The 23,582-nt window shown below is 33.0% G+C and overlaps 1 protein-coding gene across 1 annotated transcript; it reads left to right on the top strand.

The window, feature by feature from the left end:
- Positions 1-296: 296 nt before the first annotated feature.
- Positions 297-3,553, top strand: LOC106407502 (G-type lectin S-receptor-like serine/threonine-protein kinase SD2-5). The gene has a single exon (XM_013848371.3). It carries the CDS (start codon positions 852-854, stop codon positions 3,342-3,344), a length of 2,493 nt encoding a protein of 830 aa, XP_013703825.3. The 5' UTR covers positions 297-851; the 3' UTR covers positions 3,345-3,553.
- Positions 3,554-23,582: the final 20,029 nt, after the last annotated feature.

Below are 23,582 nucleotides of genomic sequence, written 5' to 3'. Positions count from 1 at the left end.
CATGACACAATTTAAAGCAGTTTAGTTTTCAAACATTCCATAAACTTAACAACAAAAGAATAATAATATTCATCATTCTATTCCAAGATACAAATATTTACAAACGATGCGTTGGAATTGGTTTTATTGTGCCCTTGGTTCGATTCTCGTTGGAAGGGCATATTCCCGTTACCAACTGCTGCGCCTGGTCCGGGAAGATTAACCGGACCTAAGGCTTGGATCACCTCTCGGTTATTAAACAAAAAAAATACAAAGATTTTCTACAATCTCAATAACATTGGTCTTCTCCTCCTTCTTTGAAAAGTCAAGAGTCACAAAGAGTTGGAAATTTTTCAGAACATGTTTTGGCTGAAAAGACACAAGTGGTCGGATCTGTCCAAAAAGTAATTGTGACGGTCACAAGAGGCAACACACAAAAAGGAAACCGATTTGAAGTAAATATTATAATTAAGACAGTCTCATTCATCTCTCTGCTACTCTCTGTTTCAACCCTAGTTGTCGTCTTCCTCCTACTATCATCAAACACCATTGAATGTGAGACTGAGAGCCAAAACAAAACCAGAGCTTTCCAACCCCTAAAATAATCCAACTCCTCAGGTTTGAATCGAGTTCTCTCTCCTTCCACCGTCTGAAACCCGTCAGAAAGTTTGTAACAACGCGAAGAGGGGGCGAGTGTTCTTATCTCTTCTTCTCGGGTCTTACAGATGCACCTGTCAGGTCTCTGAGATTTGTCTCTTCTTTTTTTTTTTGGCAATATTTTTTTTTATGTTACTCAGATCCATCAACCTCATCCACACACACACTATAGTTTTGATCTTTAATACTTTGTCTTGTTGTGTAAAATTCAAGCCATGAGAGGCTTCTTCTTCTTCTTGTTCATAACATGTCTAGCTTTCTTCCTTAATCCTCTACACGCCGGTGTACCGTACAATGGAAGCATCGCTCCAGGGTTTGCAGGATCTCAGATGAATTACATCAACAACGGCGGTATCTTCCTCGAATCCGTCAACAAAGACTTTGGTTTCGGTTTCATAACCACACCAGATGTCACTCTCTTCACACTCAGCATCATCCACAAAAGCAGCTCGAGACTGATCTGGTCGGCGAACAGAGCTTCCCCTGTTGAGAACTCCGACGAGCTTCAGTTCCAAGACAACGGGAACGTGGTGCTGCGTAGAGAAGAACAAGGAGGAGGAGGAGCCGAGGTTTGGAGGTTGGATAATTCAGGCAAAAACGCTTCAAGAATCGAGCTCCGTGACTCCGGGAACCTCGTTGTTGTTTCCAGTGACGGAGTTTCGATATGGGAGAGTTTTAATCATCCTACTGATACGCTTATTACCAATCAAGTCTTTAAAGAAGGCATGAAGCTCACTAGCAATTCTTCTTCTACAAGCAACATGACTTATGTTCTTGAGATCAAGTCAGGAGATATGTTTTTGTATGTGAACAGCTTGACACCTCAAGTCTATTGGTCCATGGGAAGTGATAGCGGGAGGATCGTTGACAAATACGGTGGTGTAGTGACTTCATCGTCTCTACTCAATAATTCGTGGAGGTTCTTTGATGATAAACAAGATTTGTTATGGCAATTTTTGATTCCAGGCAATAGAGATGATAACGCCACTTGGATCGCTGTTTTAGGAAACAACGGTGTGATCACCTTTACAAGTCTTGGAAGTGGTGTGTCTACGGCTGATTCTTCCAAAAAAATCCCAGACGATCAGTGTGCGACCCCTGAGTCTTGTGGCCCTTACTACGCATGCTCCGTTGGTAAAGTGTGTGGATGTGTGTCCGGGTTGCCACGGGCTCGGGATTGCAAATCCGGTATCACTTCTCCTTGTAAGAAGACCGAGAACAATGCAACGTTGTCTGTGAAACTTGTAAATGCTAGGGACAAGGTTGACTATTTCGCTCTAGGGTTTGCTTCTCCCTTCTCCAAGAATACTAGTCTTGATAGCTGTAAAGAGTTCTGCAACAGCAACTGCTCGTGCCTCGGTCTTTTCTTTCAGAACAGTTCTGGTAACTGCTTCTTGTTTGATTGGATTGGTAGCTTTAAAGCCTCTAAAAATGGAGATTCTGGTTTTGTGTCTTACATCAAGGTGGCAACTAATGGTGACAGAGGTGGAGATAAGGGAGAAGATGATGGGAAACATTTTCCATATATAGTGATTATTGTCTTGGTGACGATTTTTATCATCAGTGTTTTGATCTTTGTGGCGTTTCGGATTCTTAGGAGAAAGAAAACGGTTTTGGATGATGATCAAGATCAAGAACAGAGTTCAGATGAGGATAACTTCTTGGATAATCTATCTGGTATGCCTATTAGGTTTACTTATAAAGATCTTCAGTCAGCGACGAATGACTTCTCTGTCAAGTTAGGTCAAGGAGGGTTTGGATCGGTGTATGAAGGATCTTTACCTGATGGTTCTCGTTTAGCCGTTAAGAAGCTTGAAGGAATAGGCCAAGGCAAGAAAGAGTTCAGAGCCGAGGTTAGTATCATCGGAAGCATTCATCATCTACATTTGGTGAGGCTCAGGGGTTTCTGCGCCGAAGGGGCTCATAGGCTTCTAGCTTATGAGTTCCTGGCGAAAGGTTCCTTAGAGAGATGGATATTTAGTAGAAGAGATGAAGATATACTGTTGGATTGGGACACAAGGTTCAACATCGCGGTTGGAACAGCTAAGGGTTTAGCTTATCTACATGAAGATTGCGACGCAAGAATCATCCATTGTGATATTAAACCTGAGAACATCCTCTTAGATGATAACTTCAACGCCAAGGTATCTGATTTTGGACTAGCTAAGCTCATGACACGCGAACAGAGCCATGTTTTCACAACTATGCGTGGGACAAGAGGGTACTTGGCTCCTGAATGGATCACAAACTACGCGATCTCGGAGAAGAGCGATGTTTACAGCTACGGGATGGTGTTGCTGGAGCTGATAGGAGGAAGAAAGAACTATGACCCATCAGAGTCATCAGAGAAGTGTCACTTCCCTTCTTATGCTTTTAAGATGATGGAAGAAGGGAAGCTTTTGGAGATTGTTGATGGGAAGATGAAGAACGTTGATGTGGATGATGAGAGAGTTCAAAGGGCGATGAAGACTGCGCTTTGGTGTATACAAGAAGATATGCATTTGAGACCGTCGATGAGTAAAGTTGTTCAGATGCTTGAAGGAGTTTTTTCTGTGGTTCAGCCTCCATCTTCTTCCACTTTGGGCTCGAGGCTTTACTCTAGTTTCTTTAAGTCAATTAGCGAGGAAGGTGGTGGTACGTCATCTGGACCGTCGGATTGTAACAGTGAGAACTATATCTCCGCCGTGAGACTCTCTGGTCCGAGATAGGTTAGTATGTTAAATAGGTTTTTTTGGCTCACCATATGGTGTTGTATATTGTGTTTGTGTTTAAATTAAGAGAATAGTATTCTCTCGGTTTTGTAATGTTCCAAGTTCTACATAAACTTCACCAGTGGCTATATAAAATTAGTCATTCTGGGGCAAATGGAAAAAATGTCATGATGATTCTAATTTAATCTACATGAAGAATGCAATGAGATACCAGTTATGTGTTTTAGCCAATTTTTTCGTATCTTAACTAGGTTTTTGGGTCACCATATGCTGGTGTATATTGTGTTGTTTATTTTTGTAAAAAAATAGTGTTCTCTCAGTTTTGTAATATTGTTTTATCACTGCCATGTTACGAATTTGTCCTAATGACAAGGTTTTTAGTTCTTTGATTCTCTACAAAAAATTTGTTTTGATATTTCCAACACCATATGGTGAACCAAAAATACCTATTTAAATACAAACACGATATACAACACAATATACAAATTCGGTAAGAACACGTGATTAGTAACTCAATGTAAACTTCTCTTCGAAAGTATATCATAATGTAGGATGCGGTTTAGAATGTTTTCCAATTAATGTTGGATATCTGCCGTATCCAAAGCTCAAATGTCCCAGAGTTGTGGTTTTTGTTTCAAAGGATGGTCGAAGCAGGAGAAATGTTTTAGCACTCTACGGTATTATCATCTGCCATGTTCCAAATTGTAAGACTTGGATTATACCTTTACATATTTACCTTATTATGGCTCCAGGATACAGCCAAAATGACAAGCATTGTGGGACTTCCTTCGGATCGTTCCCTCGTGGAGGAGAATCAGTGCTTAAGGCTTCTTTTCTATATAAAGTTGTTACCTTATCATTTCTCTAACTTTCTCAAGTAACATTTTCTTTTTATAATCTGGGGTATCTGGTGGGCCGAGATCCAACCGATTAGTTTTTTGGAGCCTGACTACCGGCACCAGTCAGATTCGGTTGCTCGCAAGGAGAATTAGATATTTTGTCGCCTGGCCACATGGATGGGTAAACCTGAGTTGGCGCAGATTGAGACGCTATATGCCACTCGACTAGTTAACTCAAGTAACATTTTCAAGTAGACTGGAGTCACATGTGCTGAACACTTGGAGGATAAATATTCAACTGATGTAACCTTTGTTTGATGATGCACACAGGTGGGTGAAACGATATGGGGAAAATCAAGACACACGTTCTTCATAGTCTTGACCAAAACTTATACATCAAACCAGTCTCTAGGGACAAATGGAAAATGTTATGATGATTCTAGTTTTATCTTTTCTTAGTTCATATGTTTTATTCTTTTAGAAAAATTAAAAATGAAATTGTTTGATATTATGGTATTCAACCAAAATCGTATTACAGTTGTGTAAATTTCTTATTAGAATTGTTAAGATAGCTTTAATAGACTATTTTCATTTCTGCAATGTAGATATTTTGATTTTTTTTAAATGATCTAATCTAATTTTTATTGTTAGATTATTTTATATTGTGTTACTCGTTCGGATTGTAACAATATATATTTTCATATCAATATTCGTTTTGTGATTGAGGTTTTTTTAAAAGCTGTGACATATTTATTTCTTAAATTTTACACATTTCTTAGGATATAATTACCTTTGATCTCTTGTTTATATCGTGAACATAATTTTTACATTTTCTTGTTCTTTTGCTTACTCTATTCGACCATATCTGTAACAGCTCTTTTTCTGTCAACTTTTTTTTGTCAATTATAACAGCTCTAAAAGCCTTATCGAAAAAGAAGATATAGAGTCACATATTATTAGAACTATAATAATCATCGTTAATTTAAAGGGTGTATTTAATTAGAATTTTGAGGTTATTTAAATTGCTGGGAAAATGAATTGTTACTAAAACATTAATTTAGATTAACTAATTTGAAATTTACTGTTTAGAAATATCTTGAAGATATGTATTTTAGGATTTGCATTCATTTAAAGTGTTTTTGGTAGAGTTTTTAATTTAAAAATCAGGAAAATTATATCTCATGGTTTTAGATGAGATTTTTGAATAGTTCAACATTAATTATAAAAAAATTCTTAAATCTTTTCAAATCATTTAAAAATTACTAAAATCTAATCACTTTGACTTCTAGATTTAATACATTCTCTTGTGTATATTTTTAAATTAAAAGTATTCTTTTCCAAAATATATAAATCAAAGAAAATTACTCAATTGCAAAGTTTTAACAGTTCAGACTTCAGACCGTAATGAAAGGAAATGTGATTAATTGTATCTAACAAATAAAAAACTTATATTCTTGACAAAACATATATTCTTTTTTTTTTTTTGTAAAAACAAAACATATATTCTTGACAGGGAAGTAAATTGGTAAAAAATAACCAAACATTATTAGTAGATGACTCTCAAGGAAAAACATTTGTCTATATGGTATGAATCAAATTTACAGATAAACAAAAATACATACAACAAAGCTCGCCTAGTTCACAAACTCAATTTTCAGGTTTAGATAGAGAAAAAGACTAGGATAGCACCAAACCAAGTTTTTGTTCCCAAAGTAGCACTCAAGGTTCAAAGTCACAAAAATAGGTTTTATTAAAGAGGTAAATATACACTTATACCCCTTGGGTTAATTAATCCAAACCTTAGGGTTTAGAGTTAAGGGGGTGAGGTTTTGGAATTAGGGTTTAAAATTTTATAAAAAATAAATACTAAAATAAAAATAAAAAATTTTAAAAACAGTTTCAAAAAGTATTTTTAAATTATAAAAAGAAAATTTGAAAAAAAAAAAAGAATTTCGAAAAAAAAATTTCAAAAAAAAATTATAAAAATTTCGAATCTGAAAAATATAATCTGAAACTATAAAAAAAATTTCTTTTTTTCATTTTATTTATTTTTATTTTATTTATTTTTATTTATTTTTGTTTGTTTATTTAATTTTAAACCAAGGGTATTAGAGATATTTTACCCTTTAATGAATGTCATTTTTGTGACTTTCTCCTTATAATGCTATTTTTGTGACATAAACTTCAAAATGTGCTATTATTGACAATTGCCCGTTTAGATACGTTGGCTATAGATATGTTTAGGGAAAATCGCATAAAAAACCTTGAAAGTGTCACTTACTAGCACTTTAAACCTTGAAGTTTTTTCACTAACACTTTTAACTTTCAAAGTGACATTTTTATCATAAAAAACCTCCAAAGAAGAAAAATGACCTGCTGAACAGGTTAAAAACAGTTTTTTTTTTCATAAAATAATTATTTAATTAATAAATAAACAAAAATAATAATAAAATCGAAAAATTTAACAAAAAACTCATAAATTAAAAAAAAGTGAGAAAAATAAATAAAGATTTAGAAAATTAAATAAAAATAACTAAAAATTAAAAAATAAATAAGATCAAATTAAAATACAGAAAAAATAATAATAAATTGAAAAAAATTGAAAATTCAAAAAGTTTTTTTTCATTTTCAAATATAATGTCGGAAATTATCATTGGAGATATGTGTTGATAAAAAAAAAAAACTAAGATAACACCAAACCAAGTTTTTGTTCTCAAACTAGTATTCAAGGCTCAAAGTCACAAAAAAATAAGTTTCATTAAAGAGGTAAATATACACTTATACCTCTTGGGTTAATTAATCCAAACTTTAGGGTTTAGAGTTAATGAGTGAGGTTTTGGAATTAGGGTTTAAAATTTTATAAAATAAAAAATAAATACTAAAAAATTAAAAATAAAAATTTAAAAAACAGTGTCAAAAAATTTCACTTTTTTTTTTAAATTTATGATTTTTTATTTTTCTCCATTTTAATTTGATCTTATTTACTTTTTGAATTTTTTGTTATTTTTTATTTAATTTTTAAATATTTATTTATTTTTTTCATTTTTTAATTTGTGAGTTTTTTGTTAAATTTTTCGATTTTTATTAATTTTTTTGTTTATTTTATTAATTAAATAATTTTTTTTTGAAAAAAAAAACTGTTTTTAACCTGTTCAACCGGTCATTTTTCTTGTTTGGAGGTTTTTTATGATTAAAATGTCACTTTGAAGGTTAAAAGTGCTAGCGAAAAAACTTCAAGGTTTAAAGTGCTAGTAAGTGACACTTTCAAGGTTTTTTATGCGATTTTCCCGATATGTTTATATTGTTAAACTGATACCGAACAGAAAAGATTCCATCTTTTCAATCAACGCGTCGTTCTTTGAAGATGTTTTGTCATGACACTAAGAAACTTTAGAGAAAATGAGATGGGACTCTTTGATACTCAAATTGCTGCATGCTGATTCTATGTCAAACACAATCTGCAAGATCAAAACCATAGAAAATCAAAACTGATAAAATCAAGAATGGGATGTATGACAATCATAATCTGCTCGTTAAAAACCACCATAGCTTTCGGCACAGGGCGACCCCCTTAAGTCATCCTTAATATCACACCTTGAAGTCATGATCTATATAAGAGGAACAAATCATGCTTCCCCAAACAGAGTTTAGAGTAAAAAAACCCCTTCAATTTATATTATATAATATGCTGAATTCAGACACTATAAAGAACTTCCAAAAGATCTTTTGTCATAAAAAAGAGAAGAAGAATCAGTTAACACACAAGGAAACTTCAAAACACTCTTCAAGTAAACAGAGGGAGTCTAGTGTTGAGAAGCGAATAAAAAAAAATAGAGGTGTTCCCAACACTCGCTTAGTCTTTCCTCAATTCCATGACTGCGGTCCTGATGTCATCCGCCTTGAGAATCATGATCTCAAGCTTGTCTCCCTGTTCCAAACAAAACAATCCACAAAGCCTTAGTCAGCTATAGACGAGCCATTAGTCAGACACAACTGGGGAGAAACGTACAGTGTAGATATCCCTCTCGGTGGCAGAAGCGAAGACAGTGTTAACCAAGTCAACTGCTTCAGGTTCAGAAAGGGGTGTGATAGCATCCTACATACGCAAAAGACGGAAAAAATAAGCAACTTGAAATGATTCATTATGTGCTTAAACTGATTAAAAGGCCAAGCACAAAACAAACCTGGCAGGAAGCAGAAGCGGGCTGGGACTCTTGAGCTGATTGTCAATGAACGCATAATGAGAGTAGAACCAGAACCTTGAGCACTGTATCCAACCTTCTCATATGATCCCACTGCGGCATAGGTGAAGACGCAGCCTTTTCCTGAAATGGTTTACAGAAGAAGAAAGACACATCTTAACAACTCGTATATTCAATCCCTAGTGTAAAAATAAAGCACTGAACTTTTCATTGCAGCGAGAGTAAGACCCCAGTCCATAAGTAACCTGAGAACTCATCGCATATGTTTGTTTGCTTCAACCAGTCCAATAGCCACTGCTAGAGATGGCAATTGAAAAAATGGACCGCGGGTTTGGCCCAAAAAAACTAACTTCCGGACTGGTTTCAACTGTCATTTTTAAAAATGTATAGGAAAGAGAGATAACATGCATACCCATCTCAAGGGAAGACAGTTCAACATCATTGTCCTGCTGCATATACTTCTGAAACAATACCAAGTTACATCAATCTCTGACAATACCGAGTTGATGCTTGACAGAGAGTAACCTTCGAGATTTCACAGTGGTGGATCTGTTCATTGCAGGAGACGATCCCATTTATATACAGAGCTTTACGTTGGAGGATGCTAATGCCGCTTAAATGCAAGAGAGTGGGACGAGTGATGATAAACGCGCAAATGCTTATATTAACGTATCCACAATCGGAGGAATGAAGCCGTTATGGAAGGAGGTGAGATCGGAAGAGTCTAGCTGTTATACTCTGAATCCTCAACAGAGAAAACATACAAAACCCTAATAAAACATGAGCCTATTTTCTAAAGATTTTGATAACCCATTCTATTAACCAGATTTAAAGTTAGCCCAATAACAAAGTGGCGTTTGAAACATTTAGAATTAGTTAAAGAGAATAGGACAGCTGTCCTCATTTGCCCCCTCCTTCTTGATGATGTGGAGGCCTAAGGAGAGAGACAAGGCAACTTTATTGTATAAGATACTAGGGTCGGCCCGCCCTACGGGCGGGATATTAGTTAATTTGATATTCACTAAATGCTCGAGTTGAAATTTGTTTTAATATTCAAGAATTTGGTTCTGTTATGTGTTACTTATTAGTATGCGGTATTATAGTTGTTTTTGATTATTTTTGCTTTGGTATTGTATCAAATTAACTAATTGTTCAACTCATGATTATAGATGTACAAATGTGGATTTGTGATAAAGTTTGATGACAATACTGTTTTTTTTTAAATTCTTATTCATAGTGGAGTGTGCATGTGTCAGAAAGAGGCCTATAACAATTTTTATGTTTTTACGTATGGATTTTAAATATATATTATTTTGTATAATGCATACTTGCTCTACAACATTTGCTTGTAGACTAAAAAAACTGTTTTCTATATTTTTAAAAGAGAAAATATTTAATCTAAAATATAACATGGACATATGTATCTATAATTAGTTTCGCGGCCACATACTTATAAAAAGTGACTTTATCCTAGTGGTTCTAAGAGAAATTGCCAGTGCTGGAGGTGCTGGGTTCAATTACCCTTGAATGCATTCATTTATATATATTTTTGTTATATTTTGGCCCCAAATATAAAACGGGACACGTGTCACTCACATAACGCACAATTTGATGACGTGGCTTCACGGGAGAGAGGCGAACATTTCTTTATATATATAGATACGTTCTTTTTCCTTATCATTGTACTACTTACATTATTCACCTGCTTTCAGCCTAAATTGTTTAGAAAAAATTATTGGGAAATACATAGTTTGTTTGATAAAAGTATGTTCTTTATTGGTTAACTAGATGATAATCCGTGCGCATGCGCGGAGTGAGTTCTTATAATAATGTTTATTTATGAAATGATTTTAATATTTTACAACACTACAATCTTTATCGATTATAAAATGATGAATACAAATATTGGTCTCTTAAATATATCATCGTTATTGAAGACATAATGTATTACATCTCATTTTAATTATTTTTAAAACTTCATATGCACTAAAGGAAATTAAGTTTTACGGCTGATACAAATCACCAAAACCAAATAGGCAACATCAATTGTATAATGACGAAAGGGGATTAGGTTTTCTTCTCTCTATTTGTTTACTGTTGACTCTCCATAAGTGATTTTATTTTCTATCTCTATAGAATTGTGCTTTCGTTCCCGTCTTTGTTTCATTGATATGAGTTAAGTTTCTTTTTTTTAACTTCTTTAATGAATTCAATGAATTATATAAGTGTCAATTAAAAAAAATGGACATCTGTAAAAATTAGTTTCACTTCATATACATATCTAAGAATCAAAATTTTGAAAAAAAATCACCGAGATACTATATTAACAAGTTAGTGTTCAAATCTAATATATCAAGCTGTTATAGAATATAAATGCAGACTCGAAATATAAATGTTTGTATAGTATATATTCACCAGCTCGGTCTAAAAATCATCTAATTAGAACAACAAAACAAATTACTTATTTCACCAGTTCGGGTAATATCTGAATCCGAAAGGGTAATATCCGAACCCGAATGAATATCCAAAGATAACCAAACATAAGTATACTTAACTCTGTATTTCTAGATTATTTCTCTCATTTTATTCAAAATATTTATATTATTGATTCTTATTGCTCAAAATTATATAATATACATATAATTTTGGACAAAATCATCTGCTACTCACTTAAAATACATATCAAGTTCTTGTTTTTTTGCATTAACAAAAGTTGCATCTAAAATTTCAAAACAATAACTAAATTAGTGTCTTTCTATTTTTAAAGTTTTATCTCCAAACCTATTAATAGTTTAATCTTTTAAAAATTAAAAAAAAACAGTTAAGTTAAAATATATTTTAAATACAAAAAGCTTAAACAATGAATAATTTATTTATTTTTTCTTCAAAATTTAAATATTCAAGCCCGACCCAAAATATCCGAACCCGAACATAAAATACCCGAACCCGACTCGAAGTGTAAAAATATCCGAACCTGACTCGAAGTGTAGAAATACCCGAACGGGTTCTATACCTTTATACTGAAATATCTGATACAAACCCGAACGTGTATCCGAACGCTCACCCCTATGATATATGATCATTTGTATCTTGCTTGAACAAAAAAAAAGTTAAACCAATGATCACAAAATTTTTAATGTGAGACTTTTACCATTTTTAGTAATTTATAGTCGTTTTCAAAAATTCAAAATATAACATATAAGAATAAATCTAATTGTTTTTATTATATGTTTAATGTGATTGTTTAATTTATTTTAATAGCGTAAAATTAAACAAAAAAGAAAGAGTTAAATTTTTTTTATCAAATATGTATTATTTATAATCATTAATTGTTATATATATGTTAACCGTATTAGGTAATTATGTAGCTTTTATTTAAGGAAAGAAAAAAATTCTTTTGTACACTATTAATTAATTTGATAATTAGTTTAATAAAAAACATAGTATATGTTTATATGGATCAGCTTTTTTTTCTAACAATTCTAAGAATCATTTTTGGCTACGAAAACATGTTGCAATGCTTCAGGATTAATATATATGGGATATTAATAAGAAATCATTGAAAAATAAATTAAGAAAGTAATTGGGATTAGATGGAAATGATGGATAAGAAAACTTTCTTGATCAAGAAAGGAAGGGTGTCACAGTTGTACATGTATCTTATCCTAATCACTGGACCAACTTGTCCTTAATAAAAGTGGGTTGTGTGTCTAATCACTTTGCTTCCTCTTTAATCACTCTCTCGTTTAGTGCTAATCAGGATAATCATACATCTTTGTTAATTGTTACCACTTTCCTACAACAGGAAATAGGTTCTTTTCAATTATTATAACCTCAATATATAAAAAAGCACCTGACTTGACTAGTCGAGAACATGATAGGATCCGTGTGTGTTCGCCGAATGCTTTTGGCTACCAATCTGTTTCTAGTCACGGATATAGCTTCAAACATTCCATAGTAAAATATGTTGGATTTTTTATATGCTCGATTTTTGAGCAAAACATGTCAAGGTTTTTTCAGAATTTTTTCATGTGAAAGTATTTTAGGTTATGGCGGAATTTGGAAATCTAGGTGATATGAGAACACTTTTTTTTACGACACTAAACATGACCATACAGATAAGAAATCATATTTTGAACCTCATTTGAATACTAGAAAAGAAAATTTATCCGTAAACAAATTAAAAATTAATTTTAGCTCTTTCATAAATTCAAGATATATCCAGGTCAACTAAAAATATGTTTAAGGTTTGATTAGGGAAATTGCTACAATACAACATTCATAGTACTACTTTTAATGTTTACACTAACAATTGTTACTCTTATTTTTAATGAAGATTAAAAGATATTTATATTCATAGGATTAACTAATCTAGACTTAGGTTTAGAGTTGAGGAGTGAATAAAGTTTTTGGAATGTGCAATTTAGGACTCTAATAAATATATAAATAAATATTTTTTAAAATATATAAAAAATTCAAACATAATTTTGATTTTCAAAAAGAAATTTTGAAAAAAAAATTTTGGAAAGGAAAATTTGAAAACAATTATAACAAGTTCGAATTTGAAAAAGTATAATTCGAAAACATAAAAAATATTGATTTTTATTATTTTTTTTATTTATATAATTATTTATTCTACTCCCTCTGTTTTTAATTATAAGTAGTTTTACTTAAAAGCACAAATATTTAGAAAGTTGTTATCTAAAAAAATATATCATTTAATCAATTAATTCAACCAATTATAAAAAGTTTAACATTATTTTATTGGTCACACACTATCCAATAAATGAAAAAGGTGCATTGAAATATGTAAACTACTTATATTGTGAAACAAACTCTTTTTGCTAAAACTACCTACATTTGAAAACAGAGGGAGTATATATAGACCACGAGTATAAAAATCTTTTGTTGTTTAATGAAGAAAACATTTTTGAAAATATCTATTTAGTGCTGATAAAGATGAATAATAATATCATAAAAGTGCTAAACATCAAATTCTCTCTTGATTTTTACATTTATTTCCTACCAATAAAACTATTCTGCATTCAAATATTTAATGACATTTAATGGTATGTCGGGCCAAACAAATGGATAAGTGTTATATAAGTTACAAAACTGTTGAAGAAAATGACCTTCACTCATTAAAGCATACGTATATTGTATTTTAGTTTTTAAATGCAAACTTCTCTTTGAGCAAAAAAAAAATGCAAACTTCTCTAAGAAATCTTGAGATATAGTTAACTGAGGAGGAGTACGAAGTACGAAGGCATGATGACCAAAACCACACATGGTGTATGATGTTGGGAAGAAAAGAGTTTGTGAGCAACATCTTCTAAGCTTGTTAATTGGTTTTCTAGTCGTTAATTACTAACAATAACCCATGGACTATAACTAATACTCCCTCTGTTCCTAAATGATCCATGTTTTAGAAAAAATATTTGTTTTAAAAAGATGTATATTCTATGTTTTTTATGAAAAAATTGCAAACTTTAAGAAAATTAATTGGTTTTATTAGATTACTATTGGTTAAAAGTTGTTGAAAATTGAAAATTACAGAAAACGATACATTTATTATAGCAATTTAATGCGTTTTCTTAATATGTGTGAAAACTCTAAAAAGTCTATCTTTTAGGAACGGAGGGAGTAGTTTATTAGTTCCTACATAGTCAACGAAATAAGTACAGTTAACTTTCATTTGAATTAATTATTTTGGCAACCAAAAGCTTTCGGTTAGGTATACATGTGGGTGCATGTATTTAAATATGAATTAAGTCAAAAGAAAAAGTACTTAAACATGAAACACTTGTGGTCTTTATTTTGCATAAAATTGGGGAATACTGTAAGATTTCATGAGCTGGCTTTAATATTTATGATTAAATGTGTTAATTAACTACATGATTAAAGTATTTTTCAAAAGAAAAAACATGATTAAAGTATGTTACTATAGTATGGGGGATAATATGGTACACCTTATTAACTTGACCAAAAGATTCGCGTCTTACATAGAGTTAGACAATTCTAAAAATATTAATGCTCGGTAATAATCTTTTTTTTTTACAACATAAGAAGCTATTAGCCTATGAAACTACCGGTTCAGATAGCTCGGTAATAATCTACGTGAGATGTTTTATAAAATTTTTGTTAAATAATTTTTTTTTTAGAAATTTTTGAAATAATAACAAAAGATATGTAAAATATATTTTAATAATTTGATCAAATTAAAATTGTAAAAATATTTAATTTTTATCAGTTTAAAAAAGATACATGTTTATAAAAGTTTGTAATAAAGATATTTATATATAATTTTATATGCCATATAGTTAAACTTAAACAATACTAACATAGATATATATTTTTCATTTAAATATATATATATATATATATATTAAATGAAACTTCCTACTCGTATATATTTATGATCATTTGTCTTTTTTTTATGACAAAAAATTTAAACCATTGGTTACAAAAATTTAATTGTAAAATTTTTAGTATTTTTAATAATTTATAGTCGTTTTAAAAATTTAAAATATAACATATACAAAATCTAGTTTTTGTTGTATGACTAATGTCATTGTTTAATTTATTTTAAAAATTTATAGTCATTTTGAAGATTCAAAATATAACACATATAAAAAATATATATTTTTAGTATATGGCTAATGTGATTATTTAATTTATTTTAATAAATATAAAATTAAACAAAATTGATAAGTGATATACAGAGATTGTTACCAAAACTTATTTAAACCGTTTGATTAAGAAAATGTGGAGGTTTTTTTTAATAAATTTACATGAATGGACATCGGATAAGGCCATGTCTTTCTCCTTTGTAATTAAACCAAAAAAGAATATAAAAGCAATCTAATCATATCCAAAACCCCTGATATACGGGTTTCTTTTTCTTATAACATATAGTACTTGGTTCCCACTTATGTTTCCTTTTTTTTGGCCAACCAGTCATGTCTTTTCTTTATCCCAAGCTTTTCATATGTTTTTCTAAAATCCCCCATCTAAGTTCAGTTAGTGGATCTTACTCAAAAGTGAAATATGACTCTGTACATTAAAAAAAGGGTAATGTGACTCTGAATAAGATTCATTATATTTCAAGGTTTTATTATGCGCATAGATTATTAAAAGATGTATTGATATGGATTTTACCCTCTATTCTGCACTGATTCCATTCAAATTATTTCAAACTTATCTATATTAGCAAGTAGTTACACTCAATTCAAAAACTTAAAATATTCATTTCAATTTAAACAAGTTACATGATGGAGAAGATTCTATTATGTAGGGATGAAACTTATTATACAGGATCCACTTTGAAAATAGGATCTCTAGGATGTCCGGATCCAAATAGTAAAATGTCAGATCCATCACAGCCGAATATAGATCTAGATATCTCGATTTTCAAGTTTGGATATCCGGTGCAGTATTTTTAAAACATATTAATTTTTATCTTTATTAATAACTACATTTGATATATTAATATTTATACATAATATTAGTCTTATAATATTATGTTTTAACTTTTATTATCTTATATATATATATATATATATTTATTAATATTTTATAAATATTTAATTTATCTATTATATTAATTTTTTAGTATTTAAAAGAAATAATTATTTTAAATTATTTTACGGATTTGGATCCAGATACCTCTGAGTAGTATAATATCTACACATATATCCAAAATCCAAATATCTTGAAGCCACAGATCTGGATATTCTAAATTTTCTGGATATCCGGATCCATTCCAACCCTACTATTTTGTACATATATTTATTTTACTATTCCTCCACTTCTTGATATTTAAATTTGAAAAGCCACCAAAACTGAATTCAGTTTATTTGTTTTTAAAGGAAGTGCATGTGGTTTTGTTTTTGTTTTTATTTCTCCAAGCTGCATATGCCTTAAGTTCAAAGTTCACACAATATACTTTTGTTGCAATTAGATTATAAATTCTTAGAATAAAATAATGAGAAATTGTCACAAATACTACATTCATAAGATCAATTTTTATGTTTACACTAATCACTTTTACACTTACTTTTAGTGAAAAATAAAAGATAGTTATACTCATAGTGTTAACTAATCTAGACTTAGGATTTATAGTTGAAGGGTGTGGTAAGATTTTTAGAATGTGGAATTTAAAATTCTAATAAATATATAAATAAATACTTAAAAAATATATAAAAAATTGAAAAAATAGTTTCAAACATAATTTTCGATTTTCAAAAATAAAAAAAAACATTTGGAAAAAATGAATTTTTTTTATATTTTTTATAAAAAGTTCAAATTTGAAAAAGTATAATTCGAAAAAAAATTATTATTATTTTTTATTATGATTTTTATTTTTATTTAAATAATCATTTATATAATATAGATAACAATGGTATAATAGTTTTTTGCCACTTAATAATAATATATTTTTGAAAATATTCATATAGTGGTGGTAAAGATGAAAAGTGGTACTAAGATAGGGGTAATCATAAAATTTTCCCAATAATGACGTAGAATGAATTGATGTTTAAATGATTTATTCCATTAATTTTATTTCTTTACCATTTAACTTGAATAAACTAGAACAATTATTTGATAAACTCTAAAAAAATATAAAGAGAAGCATTCCTAAATATTCATCTTCAGTTTTGATAAAAAAAATATTGGAGATAATATACTTTATTTTAACATATTCTATTCATATTATTATATTAAAATTTATTTTATTATTCTATCTCATCGTTATCATTAGAGTTTTATTTTGTGTAGACTTGTGGTAAAAAGAAGAAAATCAATTTTTTTTTAAATTGGATGATATTCAGTTGTAATAAAAAAAAATTATTAGATTTTATGGTTAATTCAATTATTATTGAATTGTATTTAAGTATATAAATAAAACTCTTTTCATTTCTTAAATAGTGTTACTTTAAAATTTTCTCACATATTAAAAAATGAATGAAATGATTTTTTATTAGTTATACCTATTTAACAATAGTATTTGAAATAAATAAAATTATTTATAAATAAATGCATTTTGCATTAATATTGATGTTATAATTCCATTAGAATTCTAAAATGAAATTTAACAAAAAGAGTAAATTTTTTACCTTTTTATTTTGGCATCTAAAGATTTTACTTATTTTTTAGTAAATTAACTTATTTGTTTAATTTCAAACGTCAATTAATAAAAATATTAAAAGTATTAGTAGTGGTGTGAGCTGAGTTGTCGAGTATCACTATCTCGGTTTGGGCTATCTCAAGTGGGCCGCTGACTAATGTGGTTTGGGCTTCGTGAAGCAAAGCCACACAACTGAGTCTTGATCAGTTAAAGAGAACGGCATCGTTTTGAGGATCATGGATCATCTTCATAACCTGAGAAGATAAGAAAAGTTGGTTAGACTTTTCTGTTACACGAGATCAGATACAGAGAAAGAGAGAGAGCTACGCGAGAGAGAAGAGACGAAGAAGCGACGGTGAAGGAGCTTACCTGATCTTCTCTCACGACTCTGATTGCCGGTGGTGCACTTTCAGATACAGCGCTTGTTCTCCGGTTACTTCAGTGTCAAGTTAACCTGAAACAAGAATACGCTGTAAGCTCTTTGTAATCTGTATACTCACATATGATCTAGTGAAAGCTTGAGAGTTTGGATCTCTCCCCAGACAGTAGGCAACGAAGTCTGGATAAACAATCTTGTGTGTTTGATCTACTTGCAACAAAAGAATCCGATCTAAGCTAATCAACAATCAACTAAAGAATCTAATCGAGTGATAACTAAGACTGTATCTGCGATATTGATTCTTAACAAGTGGTATCAGAGCGCTGGTTTAGGTGCAGGAGGTTAAGATCAGGTTGCGGTAAAGCGATCTAAGGCATTGACGATCTACTGTTGTTGTTGAGGTGCTGCTACTGCGAACATATCTCCATGGAAGCGGTTAAGAAGTTTGAGATGGAGAAGTTCGATGGCAGGGGGGATTTTGGTCTCTGGAAGTTCAAGATGAAGATGCAACTTGAACTACAAGGACTAGGCTATGTCCTTGAAGGGGATACTGGTTCTGAATCATCAGATGGAGATGATAAAGAGTTGAAACCAGTAAAGCAAGATGAGAAAGATCCTAAGGCTAAGGAGAAGGACACTAGAGCAAGAAACCTCATATGCGCTAGTCTTTCTAATATAGTCCTAAGGAAAGTCATGCGGGAGCAGACTGCTATGGGAGTATGGAAAGCTCTCGAGGCTGACTACCAGACGAAGACACTCCCAAATCGAATCTACCTCAAGCAAAGCTTTGCAAGCTTCAAGATGCAAGAAACTAAAAGCATTGAAGAAAACATGGACTCTTTCCTAAAGCTGATCGATGACCTGGCCAGTCTAAGCATTACCGTATCAGATGAAGATCAAGCCATTCAGATACTGACAAGTCTCCCATCTCAGTATGATGCATTGGTCCACACACTGAAGTATGGATCTGGTAAAGATACACTGACGGTCAAAGAAGTGACTTTGGCCGCTTATGCCAAAGAAGCAGAGTTAAGGGAAAAAGGCATGCTTGGAAAGAGCAAATCGGAAGGTGAAGGCTTATTTGCTGACAGAGGTAGACAAAGTAAGCGTCAAGGAAGCTCAACTTATCGAAATAGAAGTAAGAGCAATGGAAGCAGGTCAAAGAAGAATCAGGAAAAGCCTAAAGCACGTGAGTGTTGGTCCTGCGGTAAAGAAGGACATTATAAAAGGGACTGCCCAGAGAGAAAAGAAAACTATCAGAAGACTCAAGCAGCAAATGTGGTACAATCCAGAGAACCAATGATACTTACTGCCAGCGTTCATGACACAAGACATGAATGGGTTCTAGACTCTGGATGCATGTTCCATATCACTCCTGATAAAGGTGCGCTGTTTGATTTTGAGGAAATAGGTGGAGGCAAAGTCTTAATGGGAAACAACACTCACAGTGAGGTAAAAGGTATGGGAAAATTAAAGATCCTAAATCCTGACAAGACTGAAGTCATCCTAACAAATGTGAGGTATATGCCCTCAATGGGGAGAAATCTTATATCTTACGGTCAGTTGGAAAAGAATGGCTGTAACTATGAAGGATCTGATTTTCGAGTGACGTTCTACAAAGGAGGAAAGAAAGTATTGTCTGGTAAATACAAGGAAGGGTTGTACTATCTTGAAGGGTCAGTTGAAAAAGGAGTTGTAGCTGTTGCAAGACCAGAGGTTGACAAAGCTCAGAGATGGCATTCTCGCCTAGGACACATGGGTTTAAAGTGTATGAACATCCTAGTAAAGGAAGGCTACTTAGATGGAAACGAAGTTCAAACACTAAACTTCTGTGAAGAGTGTGTTCTGGGGAAGTCTCAAAAACAGAGTTTCAAATCCGGGAAACATACATCTAAAGGAATACTTGAGTACATTCATTCTGATTTATGGGGCTCTCCTGGAGTTGAAGAAAGCTTAGCTGGCTGCAAATACTTGATCACGTTTATCGATGATTTCTCGAGAAAGGTCTGGATAAAATTTCTGAGAACCAAGGATGAAGCCTTCTCAAGTTTCAGAGAATGGAAGCAGCTAGTTGAAACTCAAACAGGAAAGAAGGTTAAGTGCTTACGAACAGATAACGGTCTTGAGTTCTGTAACAAGGCTTTTGATGGTCTATGTAAAGAAGCTGGGATTAAGAGGCACAAGACGTGTTCTTATACTCCCCAACAGAATGGTGTATCAGAAAGGATGAATTTAACAATAATGAACAAGGTAAGGTGCATGTTAGCAGAAACGGGGTTTGGGAAACAGTTTTGGGCAGAAGCAGCTTCAACTGCAGTATATTTGATCAACAGGTCACCAACTTCGTCTCTAAACTTCAAAATTCCTGAAGAGCTCTGGTCAGGGAAGAAAGTCAGTCTGGATCATCTAAGACGTTTTGGAAGCGTTGCTTATGTGCACACTAGGCAGGATAAAGTAAGCCCTAGAGCTGAGAAAGGTTATTTCATGGGTTACCCTGAAGGTACAAAAGGGTATAGAGTATGGATGCCGACTCAAGGAAAATGCACTGTGAGCAGAGACATAGTTTTCCACGAGGAACTAGTGTTCAAAGATACTATGGAAGAAAGCTCTAACAAGAAAGGAAGCTCCAAAAGAGTCAGCTTTAATTTCGACAAGGTTCAACGGATTACTGATGTAGGTGGAGCTGATACAGAATCAGAAGAAGATTCGTCTAAATCAGAGTCTTCATCAGAATCAGAGTCTGAAGTTGAAGCAGAATCAGTTGAGGAAAAATCAGAAGGCTCAGGTTCACCTGAATCACTGAGTGACTATGTACTCGCTAGAGACAGAGGGAAAAGACAGTTAAGGAAACCAGCTATGTTTGAAAGCGGTGATTTCGTTGCTTATGCTCTCGTATGTGCTCAAGACATGGAAATACAAGAACCAAGAACAGTAGCAGAAGCTAAGAAGAGCAAATACTGGAAGGAGTGGAAGAAAGCAATGGAAGAAGAGATAAAGTCTCTGTCTAAGAATGAAACTTGGAGACTAGTTCAGAAGCCGAGCAAAAAGAGAATAGTTGGATGTAAGTGGATTTTCAAGTTCAAAGAAGGAATCCCTGGAGTTGAACCTCCAAGGTTTAAAGCGAGATTGGTAGCTCAAGGCTTCACTCAAGTTGAAGGGATAGACTACAATGAGATCTTTTCTCCCGTGGTTAAGCACGTGTCTATCAGATTGTTGCTATCTATCGTGGTAAACTTTGATCTAGAACTTGAACAACTTGATGTAAAGACAGCTTTTCTCTATGGAACTCTAGACGAAGAAATCTACATGAACCAACCAGAATGCTTTGTCAATAAGGGGGATGAATCAAAGGTGTGCTTGCTGCAGAAATCGTTGTACGGACTTAAACAGTCACCTAGGCAGTGGAACCATAGATTTGATGAGTTTATGAAAAAGCAGGGGTTTGTTCAGAGTGAAAACGATCAGTGTGTTTACTTCAAGGGAAATGAGCTAAAGGAGAGAGTGTATCTACTTCTGTATGTTGATGACATGCTAGTCGCAGCTAAAGATATGAGCAAAATTCAGAAACTGAAAGACAGTTTGAAGACAGAGTTTGAAATGAAGGATTTGGGAAAGGCTACTCGCATTTTGGGAATGGATATAATGCGAGACAGAAAACTAGGAATACTGAAGTTGTCTCAGGAGAAATACCTAAGACAGGTTATAAGAAACTTCAATATGGAAGGAGCAAAAGCTGTGGTTACCCCTACGAGTTCTCAGTTTAAATTGAAGAAACTAACAGAGAAGGAACAGAAAGCAGAAGCTGAGTACATGGATAAGATACCCTATTCTAGTGCTGTTGGAAGCCTAATGTACGCTATGATAGGTTCTCGACCAGATTTGGGATATGCTATCTGTCTGATCAGCAGATACATGGCTCAACCAGGACGAGGTCACTGGGAGGCAGTTAAATGGGTTTTCAAGTATCTGACAGGGGCACTGGATATCAGTTTAACGTTTACCAAACAAGATCAGTTTGACATAGTAGGGTACAGTGACTCAGACTATTCTGCTGACTTGGATGGTAGAAGGTCAGTCTCAGCGTATGTGTTTCAAGTAGGGGGGAATACTGTAAGTTGGAGATCAACACTTCAGTCTGTGGTAGCATTATCAACCACAGAAGCTGAGTATATGGCTCTAACGGAAGCAGCTAAGGAAGGGAAGTGGCTTTTAAAGATCTGTGATGAATTGGGGTTTAAGTTCAGCAGCTTTAAGTTGTTTTGTGACTCACAGAGTGCAGTATGCTTAGCTAAGAATGCAGTCTACCATTTTCGAACTAAGCATATGGATACTAAGTACAATTTCATCAAAGACAAGGTCCGCGAAGGTTTAGTTGATCTACAGAAAGTTCACACTACCCTAAATGCTTCAGATTTTCTGACTAAGAGTTTACCTGGAAATGCTTTCGAGCGATGTTTGGGCCAACTCAAGTTGGTGGCTTAATCCAAGCTGGTGGAGCTCCTTGAGGGTCAAGTCGATTAGATACCTCGGAAGAAGGAGCATAATAAAACGAGTCAGCTAACAGGTATATGTAAGCTTGATTCAACGTCTAAAGGATTAGACAGTCAAATCGACAAGGTTTCAGAACTGGTTAAAGTCTGAAGGTTACTCAAGCACTGTGACGAAGAGGAAAAACACTTACGTTGATGTATAATGAGAATCGGTTGAGGCTCTCGGTCTTCGGTTTATAGAAATTCAGAGGAAGTACTGCGTCAGGAGAAGTTTTCTGATTCGGGTTGATGAGGTCAGTCATCTATGAGATAGTGAATCAGGGTGTATGATACGACAGATGAATGAAGAGGTGGAGTTGATGAAACAGCGATAACTACAGTAGTGATCAATTGAGCTTGAAGGTTGATTCAAGAAGTTCTGAGGAGATATGTTCGACAGAGAAAGAGAAGTGTTACCGACAAAGGTGGAGATTGTGAGCTGAGTTGTCGAGTATCACTATCTCGGTTTGGGCTATCTCAAGTGGGCCGCTGACTAATGTGGTTTGGGCTTCGTGAAGCAAAGCCACACAACTGAGTCTTGATCAGTTAAAGAGAACGGCATCGTTTTGAGGATCATGGATCATCTTCATAACCTGAGAAGATAAGAAAAGTTGGTTAGACTTTTCTGTTACACGAGATCAGATACAGAGAAAGAGAGAGAGCTACGCGAGAGAGAAGAGACGAAGAAGCGACGGTGAAGGAGCTTACCTGATCTTCTCTCACGACTCTGATTGCCGGTGGTGCACTTTCAGATACAGCGCTTGTTCTCCGGTTACTTCAGTGTCAAGTTAACCTGAAACAAGAATACGCTGTAAGCTCTTTGTAATCTGTATACTCACATATGATCTAGTGAAAGCTTGAGAGTTTGGATCTCTCCCCAGACAGTAGGCAACGAAGTCTGGGTAAACAATCTTGTGTGTTTGATCTACTTGCAACAAAAGAATCCGATCTAAGCTAATCAACAATCAACTAAAGAATCTAATCGAGTGATAACTAAGACTGTATCTGCGATATTGATTCTTAACAAGTGGAAACATTAAAAACTCCCCATCACTCCCACGATTAAAATAAAATAATAAAACCGTCGAGTAACCGTAACTCCCTGATGACGTGGCAATTAGAGTTCGGACAGCCACTGTAATAAATATTAAAACATTTT

This window comes from Brassica napus, chromosome A8 (genome assembly GCF_020379485.1).
Source record: "Brassica napus cultivar Da-Ae chromosome A8, Da-Ae, whole genome shotgun sequence".
In the NCBI taxonomy this organism is placed as follows: Eukaryota; Viridiplantae; Streptophyta; class Magnoliopsida; order Brassicales; family Brassicaceae; genus Brassica; species Brassica napus.
The sequence above is the reverse complement of the archived record's forward strand: the minus strand, read 5'-3'. Positions and strand labels throughout refer to the sequence as shown.